General features: G+C 46.0%; 1 protein-coding gene across 15 annotated transcripts in view; it reads left to right on the top strand.

Moving 5' to 3' along the window:
• KIF9 (kinesin family member 9) overlaps positions 1-16,102 on the top strand; it is a 53,820-nt gene extending 37,718 nt beyond the window's left edge. For all 15 annotated transcript variants that reach the window (XM_042929153.1, XM_042929152.1, XM_042929143.1 and 12 more), the window contains 5 exons: positions 218-432; positions 4,262-4,438; positions 4,878-4,993; positions 5,403-5,507; positions 15,796-16,102. In XM_042929153.1, the coding sequence (XP_042785087.1) occupies positions 218-432; positions 4,262-4,438; positions 4,878-4,993; positions 5,403-5,507; positions 15,796-15,846 (664 nt within the window). In that variant the 3' untranslated portion in view covers positions 15,847-16,102. The remainder of the gene's footprint in view (positions 1-217; positions 433-4,261; positions 4,439-4,877; positions 4,994-5,402; positions 5,508-15,795) is intronic.
• Positions 16,103-16,433: the final 331 nt, after the last annotated feature.

The raw sequence follows: 16,433 nt of genomic DNA, 5'->3' as shown, positions 1-16,433 counted from the left end.
TGCTGTCCTCACTTTCTGCAATGGTCATGTGTCCTTGCTTGCTGAGTGAGACAGACACAGGTGAGCGGTTCCCACACAGGGTAGCTCCAGTGCAGGATAGGTGGTGCCTGGGAGTTTGGGCCTTCTGCCCACAGAAGCCCCGGCGAAGAGAGGCCAAGTGCCTCTAGGCTCTAAGACCCTGCCCCACTTTCTCCTTCCCCTCCCCCTCTGTCTTCAGGCCCAGTACCCCACCCCCCAAACCTGTGGCCTTCGAGGACTTTAAGAACGAGCGAGGCAGTGAGATCAACCGCATCTTCAAAGACAACAAATCCATCTTGAACGAGCGGAGGAAAAGGGCCAGTGAGACCACACAGCGCATCAATGCCATAAAACGGGAGATGGACGTGACCAAGGAGGCACTAAATTTCCAGAAGTCACTCCGGGAGAAACTAGGTAAATATGATGGGAAGATAGTGGGGTGGGGGGGCGGCTGTGGGAGCTGAATATCCTGCGCTAAATGGGGCAGCCCTGGGTACTGGAGGACTCAGATGGGAGGGGGCCTCAGGGCATGTTGGGGTGCAGTCTTCACCCCTGGGTCATCACGTGGCTCTAGTCAGCCCTGGGAATCACAGGGTCCTTCCCTGTCAGTCAGCTTCTGCCTGTGGGCCCCCCATTATTTTGTTATCTCAGACCTAGGTGCTTCTCCCAGTGGAGAAGCAGGCCTTGGTCTTATAGAGGCTTCCCCAGGAAGATGGGCAGCTGGCGTCCCCCACAAGGCCCCGAGATCCTGGTGTGGTCTCCTTACTACCCAGGGTAGTCTGACTGACATGAGGATGCTGGTCAAGACACAGGAAACTGAGGAAGGAAAGAGAATATGGATACCAGAGAGCCTGGGGATTCATTGTCACTAGGACCATTCCTTATGCCAAACCCTCAACACCCAATGCTGGCCTGGCAAAATCTCGTCCCCTAAGCCAGGTGGTGTGGGGGCCCTCAGGCTCAGAAAGCAGGGACCTTACTGTGAGGAGGGTGCTCACCTGGTTACCCTGACCTGGTGCCCTTGTCACAGTGGCAGACACTGCCCACACCTGCACTGTGGGCCAGGGACCCTCAAGCTTGAGTATTCAGAGAACTCCTCTGGGAGGGCTAGTCAAACACAGGTTCCCAGGCCCGGACTGCTGGTTCTAACTCAGGGGATCTGGAGCAAGGCTCAGAACCTGCATTTTAATGAGTAACCATCCTGACTCTGAGGCCAGAGGTTCAGAAACCACATCTTTGTTCACACCCCTAGCTTGGTCCCATTGTCCTTTCAGCAGGACACACCACAGGTTACTGGGCTTTATCTTGCTAAATCACAACCTTTTTCCAGGTGATTATCAGTGGGGACATCTCTAGATGTCATCTGTTTTATTTCTGCAGGCCAGGTGGATCATGTCACAGTGAGACACGTACCTTGCTCATTTACTTCTCAGAGGACACCTCCAAATTCTTGAGGCCACTCTGCTCACACCCTACAGAGCAACTGTCACACACTATTCCAGAGGGCAAAGCCTCCAAGGATCTGGGGACAGGGAAGGGCTGGTGACGGTGGCTCTCATGCCCCCGCCCAGAAGCTCCAGGCGCCGCCAGAGCCAAGTACTTCTTTGTCTCTTCTGCCCACACCTTCTTTGAATATACAATTTCTTATTACATATTTACATACCTTAAATAATATATACTCATGCTGTGCTGACATATCACCTATTCCTAAATATACCTGAAAACAGTTGTTTTTAAAGGATGAGATGAAGAATAAATAAACAGTACTTTAACATATTTCAGGGGCACCTGGGTGGCTCAGTCAGTTGGGCGTCTGACTTCGGCTCAGGTCATGATCTCATGGCTCGTGAGTTTAAGCCCCGCGTCGTGCTCTGTGCTGACAGCTCAGAGCCTGGAGCCTGCTTCATGTTCTATGTCTACCTCTCTTTCTGCCCCTCCCCTGCTCATGCTGTCTCTCTCTGTCTCTCAAAAATAAATAAACATTATAAAAATAAAAATAAAATATTTTAAATTAGGGGCACCTGGGTGGCTCAGTCAAGCATCCAACTCTCGATTTCAGCTCAGGTCATAACCTAACAGTCGTGACATTGAGCCCTAAGTTGGGCTCTGCACTAGGCATGGAGCCCACTTAGGATTCTCTCTCCATCTCTCTCTCTCTGTCCCTTCCCCGCTCATGCATGCACCCTTTCTCCCAAAATCAATAAACATTAAAAAAATTACATTCAATTGATTAAAAAAATAGTAAAATAAAATATTTAAAATTTTATCTGTCAGGGGCACCTGGGTGGCTCAGTTGGTTTAAGCATCCAACTGTTGATTTTGGCTCCGGTCATGATCTCGTGGTTTGTGGGTTTGAGCCTCGCATCCAGCTCTGCACTGATGGCACAGAGTCTGTTTAGAATTCTCTCTCTCTCACTCTTTCTCTGCTCCCCCTCATGGTCCTGAACTCTCTCTCAAAATAAATAAACTTATAAATAAATAAATGAATAAATAAATAAATTTTATCTATCAGTACCAAAGAAAACATTTTTGCTCTTACCCCCAACATCACTTGTTTTCCCATTGGTTGTTAAAATACCAAATAAAATATTTTTATCTTGAGGAAATAGATCAACTGAATTCATTTTTTGATTCATTTTGATCGATAGCCACTTATTGGCCCAGAAGGTCAGCAAATTTGGCATGTTGATTAGTGTTTTGTGAAAGAAAAATGAAAAATCATTTTAATTTTTAAAAAAATGTTTATTTTGAGAGACAGAGAATGTGCAAGCAAGGTAGGGGCAGAGGGAGAGGGAGAGAGAGAGAATCCCAAGCAGGCTCCATGCTGTCAGCGCAGACCCCGACACGGGGCTCTATCCCATGAACTGTGAGATCATGACCTGAGCCATAACCAAGAGTGGGATGCTTAACTGACTGAGCCACCCAGGTGCCCCTGAAAAATCATTTTAGGTTGAAGTGTTTTCCTTGCAGATAATCAGAGAACCCCCCTCCCCTGCAGTGGGACACAGGGTGCTCACAGTCCCTCCCCATGTCAACAGAAAACTGTAAAGACTCTGTGAAATAGAATACTGTAAAGACTTTATAAAGGATTTGTGTCTGTCACAGTGACCACACTGGGGACTGCCCACAGTACACGGACCAGGTCACTCCACACTGTACCCTCCAACTCCAGACTCCTTGAATTGGGACCAATTCAAGGTCCCAGTTGCCTTTCCATATGTGGTGTCTGTGACAGCGTCTTAACTTTTCTGCAGTAAACTTCAGCGGAAGGGCACCTGGAGACTGCCTCGCACACCCCCGCCACACACCTCAGTCGCACGCAGGACTCACTCTCCAGGGGTCCTGGGGTGGAAGCCCCACACTCCCTGGTGGGGGGGGGGGGGTTGACATGATGCCTATGTTGAGCTTTCAAGGTGCTGCGGGCAGTGGCAGTGGCTGAGGTGCGTGACTCCACAGACCATGTTATGTTGTCTTAACTCAGCAACGCTCATCAACTGACAGACCTTCGAAGGTCATGCAGAGACCGTGAGTAGAGCTGACGAACAGCGCAACTGACCCCTCTCCTCCTGGAGCTTCTGAGAGCCACTCGACATGATACAGATTTACAGCCACTGTTATTAATAGGGAACCTTGCCCAAGTGCTGGCAGTTCATGTATATAGCTTACAAAAAAGGAAAACATCCATTTAATCCAGGTGCTTACTAAATTATCTTTGGCCACTGAGGTTTAAGATCAACATAAATGTGAAACATGGGCCATCTCTACCCTCTCCTCTGCCACCCCTCTTGTTCTTTTTTTTTTTTTTAATGTTTATTTTTTGAGAGAGAGAGAGAGACAGGGCATGAGCGGGGGAGGGGCAGAGAGGGAGAGAGGGAGACACAGAATCTGAAGCAGGCTCCAGGCTCTGAGCTGTCAGCACAGAGCCCAAGCGGGGCTTGAACCCAGGGACTGTGAGACCATGACCTGAGCCGAGGTCGGATGCATAACTGACTGAGGCACCCAGGCACCCCCACCTGTTCTTAAAGGTGCCAGTGTGGCCCCTCCGGCCTGAGTTCCCTCTTCCACATATGTCCTTGTCGCCTGGCAAGTCCAGGTGCTTTGCCCACCCGCACACCACACCCCAGCCTTTCCTCTGGTTTCTGGTCTTCGGGCTTTGCCAGCACTTTGTTCTGTCCTTCCAGAATACCTTCCTCCCCACACCCCAAGTGAGTACCTCATTCTCTGACCTCCTGTGTCCCTGCAGGTGAGTATGAGAACAAGGGGCTGATGATCATCGATGAGGAGGAATTCCTGCTGATCCTGAAGCTCAAAGACCTCAAGAAGCAGTACCGTACTGAGTATCAGGACTTGCGAGACCTCAGGGCAGAAATCCAGTACTGCCAGCACTTGGTGGATCAGTGTCGTCACCGCCTGCTCACAGGTGTGCCATTTGGGAAGGTCGGCTGGCCACTTGAGGTCCTGGGAGACAGAGGGCAAGGCCACCACCTGGGTTCTAGAAGTGGCTTCAGAGCGTCTCTCTGACAGAGGCTGGGGCTGGACAGGGGCTTCAGAAGTGTTTCCAAGAGGGGCGTCTGGGTGGCTCTGTCAGTTTTTGGCTCAGGTCATGATCTCGCAATTCATGAATTTGAGTCTCTCATCAGTGGGGGACCTGCTTGGGATTCTCTCTCTCCCTCTCTCTAAACAAACAAACAAACTTAAAAAGAAAACACTCCGAGGGTAGGGGAGGGAGATAGGAAAGGGTGAGACCCCGGGACAGGAAGTAAACAGAGGGCGAGCCTGTGACCTGCACACATAGGCTGTAAGTGCTCCCTCAGAGACGCCCCCACAGCTCACAGTGCCGTCTGCCTGCCTGCTTGCAGAATTTGATATCTGGTACAACGAGTCCTTCTTCATCCCCGAGGACCTACAAGTGGCACTGAAGCCAGGCGGCAGCATCCGGCCAGGCATGGTGCCTGTCAGCAGGATCATGTCCCTGGTGAGTGGCACAAGGGCAGGAGTGGGGCTAATGGACAAGCACGGGGTAGTGAGTGGGCAGCGCCCTTCATCCTCTCTTTTCTCCGCGAACATGGCAATGTACAGGCTGCTCCTGGCCTCGCCCATGGCGGACCCAGGCAAACAGACAGGTATAGGTCTCTCCCCAGGTATGGAGAAGATGGGGACCCAGGAAACATCACTTGCTGCCGTCACCTCTCTGGGGTGGCTCATCCCGCCCCGAAGGCAGTTGCAGAGTGTCTGGCAAACTTGGGGCTGGGGGTCGTGAGCTACCCTGCGCAGGGGTTTGCCAACCCTGCGAGGGGCTGCCCTGATGCCCCCCACAGGCCGTGTCAGGGTCGATCTCGACAGTGCCAGGCTGAAGGGACTGTACTGAGTTGAGCCTCTTCTAGGGAGAAGATGCCCAGGACAAGTTCAGCCAGCTGCAGCAGGTGGTGCTGCCCGAGGGCCCTGACTCCGTCGCCTTCTACAATGCCAAAGTCAAGACAGAACAGAAGGTAACTTGGGGGTTCATGTCTCCAGGAAGGTGAGGCCTCGGGGGCCACATTACTGGGACACCCAAGATCACACTTCCTACTTTGAAAAGACAAAGAAGGAATATGCCAGCCGCGGGAAATACAGAGTCACCTGGAGTCACTGGGATCTCCTGCTGACACCAGAGTCCTGGGAACCAATAGGAGCCCCACAGACCATGGCCAGGCCTGGACATGGCTATTGGGAGCTAAGCTGGTCCATGTGTGGTTCGTAGCCCAGGACAGGGTCTGCTTGCTGGGGACAATGTCTCCAATGGGGGCCACCATGAACAGGAGGCAGGGGACAGAGGACCACATGCAGCTGAGGCAAAGCTAGACCAGGTGTTGGCCATGGGGTGGGCCTGCACTCTCCTCCCTGAGCAGCTTGGGCTGGAACAGAAGGGTTCGGTCTACTGAGGCTCAGTCTGGAGCCAGAACACAGAGGGCCTGTGTGCTGTGTACTTCTCTGTGCCCACAGGCTCCTATATGCAAGTGGCAGGTGCACATGGGGGACTGCTTAAGAGAGCTCATCATGTAAGATATATAAATACAGGGCACCTGGGTGGCTCAGTTGGTTAAGTGTCTGACTAGATTTCAGCTCAGGTCAAGATCCCAGGGTCGAGGGATCGAGCCCTGTGTTGGGCTCCACGTCCAGTGTGGAACCTGCTTAAGATTCTCTCTCTCTCTCTCTCTCTCTCTCTCTCTCTCTCTCTCGTTGTATTCTCTCTCTCTCTCTCTCTCTGTCTCTCTTTCACCACCCCCAGTGCCCCTCCCCTGCTCACACTCTTTCTCTCTAATATATATATATATATATACAAATATATATATATATATATATACAAAATATAAATGTAAATACAAATACCCAGTCCCCATCCATCCAATTCCCACCAACCCGCTCTGACAGGGAAACCCTGTCACTTATTTCTACTGTTCCCCTTGCACATTGTGCTATATCTTTGCTTTTTGCACTTAACCGTGTATCCTGAAGATCATTCTATGTCAACTCATAGCTGCTTGTTTTCTTCTTCTTTTTTTTTTTTTTATAGCTGTATAGTGGTACTCCATTGTGAGGATGTATCAAAATTTATTTAACCCATCTCATATTGAGGAACATTTAGGTGATTCCATTTCTTTACAATACAAATATTGTTGTGATGATTAACCTTGTAGAAATGTGAATTCACATATGAGTGAATATACGTGAGAGAGAAGTTTGTAGAAGTGAATTTCTTGGTCACAAAGACGTATACTTTTTTTTTGTTTGTTTTTTTGAGAGAGTGCCTGTGCAAGCTAGGGAGGGGCAGAGGGAGAGTAAGAGAGAGAATTTTAAACAGGCTCCACACTCAGTGCAGAGCCCAACACAGTCCTCGATCTCATGACCTGAGCCGAAATCAAGTCAGGCGCTCAACTGACTGAACCATCCAGGCACCCCAAGGACATGTGTACTTTTTTCAAACTTTTTTTTTTTTTTTTACATTTATTTATTTTGGAGAGACAGAGAGAGACAGAGCACAAGTGGGGGAGGGGCAGAGAGAGAGGGAGACACAGAATCCGAAGCAGGCTCCAGGCTCTGAGCCATCAGCACAGAGCCCGACGCGGGGCTCGAACCAACAAATCATGAGATCATGACCTGAGCAGAAGTCAGATGCTTAACCGACTAAGCCACCCAGGCACCCCAGGACATGTGTACTTTTAATGGATGGTGCTAAATCGCCTGCCTAGAGCTGGACCCATCTGTACCCCCACAGCCTCACTACAAGATGTATTATCCTGCTTTTTGGTTTTTTTTCCAGTCTAAAAGGTGAAAAATGGTCTCTCAGGTACTCTATTTTACATTTCTCTTATTATAAGTGAAGTTGAGCTTCTCCTCATGTATTTAAGGGCCATTTTAATTTCTTTTCCTATAAATTGCCTGTTCATATTTTTGCCTATTTTTTTTAATTTTTGAGAGAGAGAGAGAGAGAAAGAGGTGAGGGAGGGGCAGAAAGAGAGAAGGAGACACAGAATCTGAAGTAGGCTCCAGGGTGAGAGCTGTCAGCACAGAGCCCAATGAGGGGCTCAAACTCATGAACCATGATATGACCTGAGCCAAAGTCAGATGCTTAACCGACTGAGCCACCCAGGCGCCCCTATTTTTCCATTGTATATTGGTCTTTATTCTTATTAATTTGTAGGAAGTCTTGATATACTGGGGAGATTGGCTCTTTATGATATGAATTGCAAATATTTTTCCCTGTTTGTCATTTGTCTTTACCTTTTTTTTTGTAGTTATTCTGTTGATTTTTATGAAATCAAGTGTATTAGTCTTTTCTTTCTTGGCTTCTGGATTTTGTGTCATAATTAAGTCCTCTCCTTATTGAATTCATTCTCTTTACACTTATAGTTAAGCTGACATCTGTACTGACTTGTTAGATTGCAGATTCAGACATAGCATGTCTAGGGTGGAGCCTGAGATTCCGCATTTCTAATAAGGCTCAGATGATGCGTATGCTGCTTGTCCGAGATCACACTTTGAGTAGCAGGCCACAGAGCTCATCTGCAGGAAACAGCCTCTGGCTCCTCTCCCTCCAGGCCTCTCTCTGTCCCTGAGCTTCTTCCTGAGGTCTACTCCTTCCCCTATCTGTTCTTCCCACTCACTTCTCGATTTTAGCCCCAGTCTTTGCCCCCAGTCTGGCTATTTTCTAAGACTTCCCAGCTCCAATGTCCAGTATATCACCTGACTACTTACTTTGTGTCTCTCCAGAGGGAAAGCCTAGGTGACTCTTCTTGGGTTAAATGTACATTCCTGGCCTAATTAGTGGTGGTTTGGAGCAGGTTCCCCTGCCCACTCCAGCTGCCTGGTCTAATTCCCTCAGAGAAGAGAGGATGGGAGCTAAATTTAGCCATTTAGCTTTGTGCTGTGAACATCAAGCTTTATTAACCCTGGCCCCTGGAGGGATGCCCAGATCAGTGGACAGGGCCCTGACTCTCTGAAAAAGTTTGCTGGAACACAACCACGTTGGCTGGGGAAGGAGACCCTGGCCAGGCTGTCCCCCTTGACCCCACTACCTGACTCCAAAGAGCTCACTCAGGGTTGTCCATGAAAATCTCTCTGTGGGGAGGCAGGGCTCTCCCAGAACATTTGGCAGAGAATGGAGTAGGGACAAGTAGGCCTAGATAGCCCAGCCTCAAAGATCATTTGACTGTGACCATCATGTAGGAATTTCCTTCTTTGGCCATAAAGAGGCCTGCCCCTGCTGGGCTCAGTGGAGGGGGCACATGGTATGAGGCAGGGATCCAACTTTATTCTCTTGCAGGTGGATATCCAGTTTTCCCAGTGCCAATTATTGAAAAAAAGTCATTCTTTTTTGAATTATCTTGTTACCCTTGTTGAAATTCAATTGACCAGAAATGTGAGGTTTTAATTTTTGGACTCTCAGTTCTATCCCATTGATCTATATGTCATTATGCCAGTACTATACTGTGTTGGTTGCTGTAGATTTGTAGTTAGTTTTGAAATTACAAAGTAGAAATTCTCCATCTTTGTTCTTTTTTAAGATTGTTTTGACTATTCTGGGTTCCTTGTATTTCCAAACAAATTTTCAGACCAGCTTGTCAGTTTATGCAAAGAAGCCAGCTGGGACAGGGGTTGTGTTGAATCTATCAGTTGCTTTGGGGAATATTGACATCTTAATATTGTCTTCAAACCTATGAACATAGGCTATCTTTCTATTTATTTAGGTCTTTAATTTGTTTCAGTATAATTGTACTTTTCAGAGTGTAAGTTTTGTACTTTTAAAAAAAAAGTTTATTCCTAAGTATTTTATTCTTTAAAAAAAAAATTTTTTTTTTACATTTATTTATTTTTTGAGAGACATAGAGAGACAGAGCACAAGTTGGGGAGGGGCAGAGAGAGAGGGAGACACAGAATCCGAAGGAGGCTCCAGGCTCCAAGCTGTCAGCACAGAGCCCAATGCGGGGCTCGAACTCACAAACCGTGAGATCATGACCTGAGCCGAAGTCAGATGCTTAACCGACTGAGCTACCCAGGTGCCCCTAAGTATTTTATTCTTTTTGATGCTATTATGAATGGAATTTTGTTTATTAAAATATTTATTTATTTTTGAGAGAGAGTGAGAGAGCGGGGGAGCGACAGAGAGAGGGAGACAGAGAATCCCTTGCCTGCACTATCAGTGCAGAGCCTGAATCAGGACTTGAACTCACAAACTGTGAGATCATGACCTGAGCTGAAACCAAGAGTTGGGCACTTAACCAGCTGAGCCACCAGGCACCCCTATTATGAATTGAATTGTATTTTAAATTTCACTTTTGGATTGTTCATTGCATGTGTATAGAAATACAATTGATTTTTTTTCTAAAGTTTTTTTTTTTTAATGTTTTTTTGAGAGAGAGAAAGAAAGCATGATCAGGGGAGGGGCAGAGAGAGAGGGAGACACAGAATCCGAGGCAGGCTCCAGGCTCCCAGCTGTCAGCACAGATCAGCACAGAGCCCAACACAGGGCTCAAACTCACAAACCATGAGATCATTACCTGAGCCGAAGTCAGACACTTAAGCCGAAGTTGGACACTTAACTGACTGGGCCACCTAGGTGCCCCCGATTTTTGTATAATGATGTGGTATTCTACCACCTTGCTAAACTAATTTATTAATTTTAATAGTTCTTTAGTGGATTCCTTAGGATTATCTCTATATAGGAGATCATGTCATATACAAATACAAATAGTTTTACTTCTTTCTTTCCAATCCAATGCCTTTTATATCTTTTTCTCACCTGCTTTGCCTGGCTGGAACCTCTAATACGATGTTGAAATAAGAGATGAAAGTCGCCATCTTTGTCTTGTTCCTGATCTTAGGGGGAAGGTGTTCATTCCTTCACCATTAAGTATAATGTTGGCTATGGGGTTTTCCTAGAAAAAAAAAAGAAGAGCCTTATAGCAGAACTTCTCACTCTGCGCAGTACACATGAATCACCAGGCTGTTAGAATAGAGTCTGATGCAGCAGCCCTGGGGTGGAGCCTGAGATTCTGCATTTCTGATAAGCTCCCAGATGATGCTGATGTGGCTGGTCCAGGGAACACACTCTGAGTAGCACACTTTGAAGTTTATTCTTAGAACCTTTCTTCTATCAGGATGAAAAAGCTCTCTTCTGTACCTAGTTCACTGAGTATTTTTATCACGAAAGGATATTGGAGCCTTATCCTTTTTTTAAAGGGCATGAAATAAGAGTTTATTAAAAATGACCAAGCAGATTTTAAGAAAAACCAAGTGCAGTTTTTAGATATGGCTGACTAGACACAGCTGAAGAGGGCATTAATAAACTGAAATAGGAATGTAACAAAATTACCCAAATTACAGCATAGAGAGGTGAGAGGCTAGAAGAAATGACAGACTTTAGGAGATACACAGGACATAATGAGAAAGTCTAACATACATCTAATCATAACCCTAAAAGAGAGAATAAAAATAAAAAGAAACAAAGGGGGTCATCTGGGTGGCTTATTCAGTTGAATGTCTGACTCTTGATTTTGGCTCAGGTCACAATCTTGTGGTATGTGGGGTTGAACACCACATAAGATTTCCTATTGATGGCTCAAGGCCTGCTTGAGATTCTCTCTCTCTCTCTCTCTCTCTCTCTCTCTGCCCCTCCCCCGCTGACACTCTCTCTCTCTTTCTCTCTCAAATAAATAAATAAATAAATAACCATTAAAAAAACTTTGAGATATAATTTAAATACCATACAATTCGCCCATTTATAGTGTACAACCAGTGGTTTTTTCATATATCCACAGTTAAATGCAACCATAACCACAGTGAATTTTAGAACATGTCATTCTCTTGGTTTTTTTACTCCTAAGTATTTCAGTGTTTACTTTTTAAGAACAAGTACCTTCTCAGGGTGTCTGGGTGGCTCAGGCAGTTAAGTGTCCGACTTCAGCTCAGGTCATGATCTCACGGCTTGTGAGTTCGAGCCCTTTGTTGGGCTCTGTGCTGACAGCTCAGAGCCTGAAACCTGCTTCAGATTCTGTGTCTCCCTTGCTCTCTGCCCCTCCCCCACTCACGCTCGCTCTCTCTCTCTCTCTCTCTCTCTCTCAAAAATAAACCCTAAAAAAAAAAAAAGAGCAAGTACATTCTCCTACATAATCATGATATAGTAATTGAAATCAGGAAAATTAACAATGATGCAACAATATTATTTAATCCAAGGTCCATATGTAACTTTCGACAGTTGACCTAATGGTGTCCTTTATAGTTGTTTTCCTCTCACACCCTGGCCAGGAGGATCAAGTCTAGGATTATACATCATATTTAGGTGCCATGTCTCCTTTAATCTAGAACAATTCCTGGGTCTTTCCTTGTGTTTCGTGATTTTGATTTTTAAAAACATTTTTTTTTATGTTTTTATTTTATTTTTGAGAGAGAGAGAGACACAGTGAGAGCAGGGGAGGGGCAGAGAGAGATAGAGACAGAATCTGAAGCAGGCTCCAGGCTCTGAACTGTCAGAGCAGAGCCTGACATGGGGCTTGAACTCACAGACTGCAAGATCATGACCTGAGCCAAAGTCAGACACCCAACCGACTGAGCCACCCAGGCGCCCCATGATTTTGATATTTTTGAACAGTACAGGCCAGTTATTTGGTTGAATGTCCCTCAGTTTAGGTTTGTCTGATGTTTTCTTGTGATTTAAGTTCAAGTTCTGCATTCTGGGCAGAAATACCACAGGAATGGTGTCATGTTCTTCATGTACATCATATCAGGACATGTCTTATTCAGCCTGGGATGCTATAACAAAATGCCATACATGAGTGTCTTAAACAACAGACATTTCTTTCTTATGGTTCTGGAGGCTGGGAAGACCAAGATCAAGGTGCTGGCAGATTTGCTTCTTGGTGAGGGCCTTCTTCCTGGCTTGTAAGCAGCCATCTTTTTGCTGTGTGCTCACGTGGCCTTTTCCTAGACATGTATTTGTATAGAGAGAGTCTTCTCACTCTTCCTCTTCTTATAAGGACACTAAACCATCATGAGAGCTCTACCCTCATGATTTCATCTAAACCTAATTACCTCCCAAAATTTCCCACCTCTAAATACCATTACAGTGGCGATAAACAAATGTGTTTTGAGGTGGTATAAACATTCAGTCTGTAACAAGAGGCACAAGATGTTGCTTTGTCCCATTATTGGTGAGGTTAATTTTGATCAATTGGTTAAAGTCATCATATATATTGAATAAGAGGACCAAAAGGTCTTTGGCTTTGAGGAAAGAGCTTCCAAAATTTTATTCCTTATTGTTGTGAACTTGTTTTGACTGGCATAAATTATTTCAAGATCACAGAAAAGATGGACCAAAGTGATTTGCATGGCTACCACCCTGAATTTCTCTCTTGACATTCCAGGCAAACCTTCCTTTTTCTTTTCTTTTTTTTTAAATGCTTATTTATTTATTTTTTGAGAGAGAGGTAAGTGCGTGTGCACAGGGGAGGGACAGAGAGAGAGAGGGAGAGAGAGAGAGAGAGAGAGAGAGAGACTCCCAAGTAGGCTCTGTGCTGTCAATGCAGAGCTCAATGTAGGGATCGAATTCACAAACCATGAGATCATGATCTGAGCCAAAACCAAGAGTTGGAAGCATTAGAGATTGAGCCACCCAGGTGCCCCATAACCTTGTGTTGTCTTTACTTCCAAAGTCTCAGATAAACATTTAAATTCTAAACCATTCAACAGGGGAATCCTGCATTTCTATAGGTCAGTATTATATTCTCCCACCATCCCTCAATCTCTAGGAGAACTCTGCATTGGACAATTTTTATGTTTAAGATGTGCCCACATGGAGCGCCTGGATGACTCAGTCAGTTAAACACCTGACTCTTGATCTCAGCTCAGGTCTTTATCTCAGGGTCATGAGTTTAAGCCCAGTGTGGAACCTATGAGAGGAGAGGAGAGGAGAGGAGGCAAGCGGAGGGGAGGGGAGGGGAGGGGAGGGGGGAGGGGGGGAAGAGAAGAGAGAAAGGAAAGAAGAAAGGAAAGAAAAGAAAGAAGGAAGGAAAGAAAGAAGAAAGGAAGGAAGGAAAGAAAAAGACATGCCAACACAGAAATTTGATATGTAAATGTTATACTTGAGCCATTCCATCTTAATATTTAAAAAGGTCAAAATGTTTTCCATCTTGCTAAATTTCTCTTATGGTGGCTTTTATCTGTGTGTGTGTGTGTGTGTGTGTGTGTGTGTGTGTGTGTGTGTGTGTGTGTGATAAGTTCATGTTTGATTGAACTGAAGGTGTAGGAGTCATGAGTGCATAAGTGCATTCTTTCCCCCTGATGGCATTTGCACTTGATTTTGCAGTTAGCCACAGGGCATTGCCAACCCAGGACCGTTTTAACTTCCCTTCAAAAATTCCAACTTGATAAGGGATTAATATCCTGAATATATAGAGAACTTCTTTTTTTTTTTAATTTTTTAATGTTTATTTTTGAAAAACAGAGATAGAGGGGTGCCTGGGTGGCTCGGTCGGTTAAGCGTCCGACTTCGGCTCAGGTCATGATCTCACGGTCCGTGAGTTCGAGCCCCGCATTGGGCTCTGTGCTGACAGCTCAGAGCCTGGAGCCTGTTTCGGATTCTGTGTCTCCCTCTCTCTCTGCCCCTTCCCTGTTCATGCTCTGTCTCTCTCTGTCTCAAAAAAATAAATAAACGTTAAAAAAAAAAATTAAAAAAAAAAAAAAAAGAAAAACAGAGATAGAGTGCAAATGGGAGAGGGGCAGAGAGAGAGGGAGACAGAATCTGAAGCAGGCTCCGGGCTCTATGCTGACACAGGCTCAAACCCATAAACTCTGAGATCCAACCCGAGCCGAAGTTGGATGCTTAGCCAGCTGAGCCACCCAGGCCCCCCTCTAGAGAACTTTAAAACTAAAAAATGGGCAAAGAGTAGACATTTCTCAAAAGACAATATACAGATGGAAAGTAAGCGTATGAAAAGATGCTCAACGTCACAAATCATCAGGAAAAGGCAAATTAAAACTACAACATACCTCCTTATACCCATTAGGATGGCAATGATCCAGAAAAAACAAAACAAAACAAAACAACAACAACAAAATAACAAGTATTGGTGAGGAGGTGGAATAATTGGAACCGTCGTGTGTGTGCTATTGGCGGGAATATAAAATAGTCCAGCCACTAAGTGAAATAAGCCAGTCACAAAAAGGCGAATTAGCTATATGATTCCATTCACATGAGGTGCTTGGAGTAGCCAGAATCATAGAGACAGTAAATAGAATGGTGGTTGATAGGGTCTCGGGGGTAGGGGAATGAGGAGTGAGTGTTTAATGGGTATGGAATTTCAGTTTTGCCAGATGAAAAGACATACGGAGATGGGTGATAGTGGTGGTTGCACATTATCAGTACATCACCAAACTGTACACTTAAAAATGGTTAAGATGGGGGGGCACCTGGGGGGGCCCAGTTCGTTGGGCATCTGACTCTTGATTCTGGCTCAGGTCATGATCCCAGGTCAGGGGATCGAGCCCCCACATCAGCCTCTACACTGAGCATGGAGCCTACCTAAGATTCTCTCTCCTTCTCCCTCTCCCCCTCTCCCACTTGTGCACGCACCCTCTCTCTAAAATAATAATTTAAAAAATTTAATGGTTAAAATGGGAAATTTTTATGTAAGGTAGGTATTTTGCCACAATAAAAACATTGGGGGTAGAAAAGAATTCTGGCTGAATACGGGAGCTTCAGTTTCCGTTCCCACGTTGTGGGGGATCGAGGATTCATACCTACATTTCAAGTTGGTTTTAGGACTTGCTTGCTTACTGCCCACTGTTTCTGTTTCAGCGCACCTTTCCCACCTGCTTTCTGAGGGCCTAGAACTGCATTAAAAGGGAAGAATTTGTGAACATCAATCTGGTTTGCAGAGGGAGGGCCCTTCGGAATACATGTGTGCCCACCCCTGTGGAGACAGAACCCTCTTCTTTTCTTTTTGAACCTAATTCTTGCCAGAAACTTTCAAGTGGGCCTTTGAAGCATACACATCTGCTTTTAAACATGCCTGCCACACCATTTTAAAACAGTTTTACACACTTTCTTTAGGATGAAAATATGAAAGGGGATGAATGGAACATTATTTCTCAACAGAATTGGGGCTGGTCAGTGGGCATCCTCGTCCCCAGAATGTGATGTTTGCAGGATGAATGGTGGGGTGGGTGTAAGTGGCATGGCTTCTGGTTCTTAATTCCATACCTGCTAATCAATTCCTGTTTTCTCCCCCTTTCTGCGTCCAGCACAATTACTTGAAAACCATGATGGGCCTCCAGCAGGCACACAGAAAATAGGGATTCATCGCCAGTGCCTTCAAGGACAAGACCCCCAGTAACTCCTGCTGCTCTGGAGTGGGGCTGCCAAACCCCTTGCCCAGAGTTCCAGACAGCCTGCTCCAATGCTGGAGCCCAGCCCAGAGGACTCACAATGGCCTGCCTCCCAACAGGAACATCCTTCACAGGACACTCATCTTCACAGACCACTTTTGGTTTCAATTCACTGTTTTATATGCAGGGACAGGATAAAATAATTTTCTAGCTTGGACGTTCAGTGCTCACTCAAGAGCCTGATTTTATTTCCCGTCCAGGAGGATGCTTCCCTATGCACAGGTGGGGTCAGAACCGAGTCTCCGGTAAGAAAGGGAAAAAGTAGCTCAGCCACCTTCCTCTGGCATGCCTTTGTCCCACTGGTCACCCTCTTTCCTTCCTTGGATGGGTATTCTTGGGGGGAGCTAGTTCTGAGGAGCCCTGGTTCTCTCAGTCCCTGTCAGACTGTAGGTTCTCTTGGGACATCCTCTCTGTGATCCTGAGCCAGTGAAAGCGGGAGGCCCTCCTTCCTCAGCAACCAGCAGAGGAATGGGTCTAGGTGGAAATGGCTGAAA

The sequence above is a fragment of the Panthera leo genome, chromosome A2, assembly GCF_018350215.1.
Source record: "Panthera leo isolate Ple1 chromosome A2, P.leo_Ple1_pat1.1, whole genome shotgun sequence".
Taxonomy (NCBI): Eukaryota; Metazoa; Chordata; class Mammalia; order Carnivora; family Felidae; genus Panthera; species Panthera leo.
This window is presented reverse-complemented; position numbering and strand designations above follow the sequence as displayed.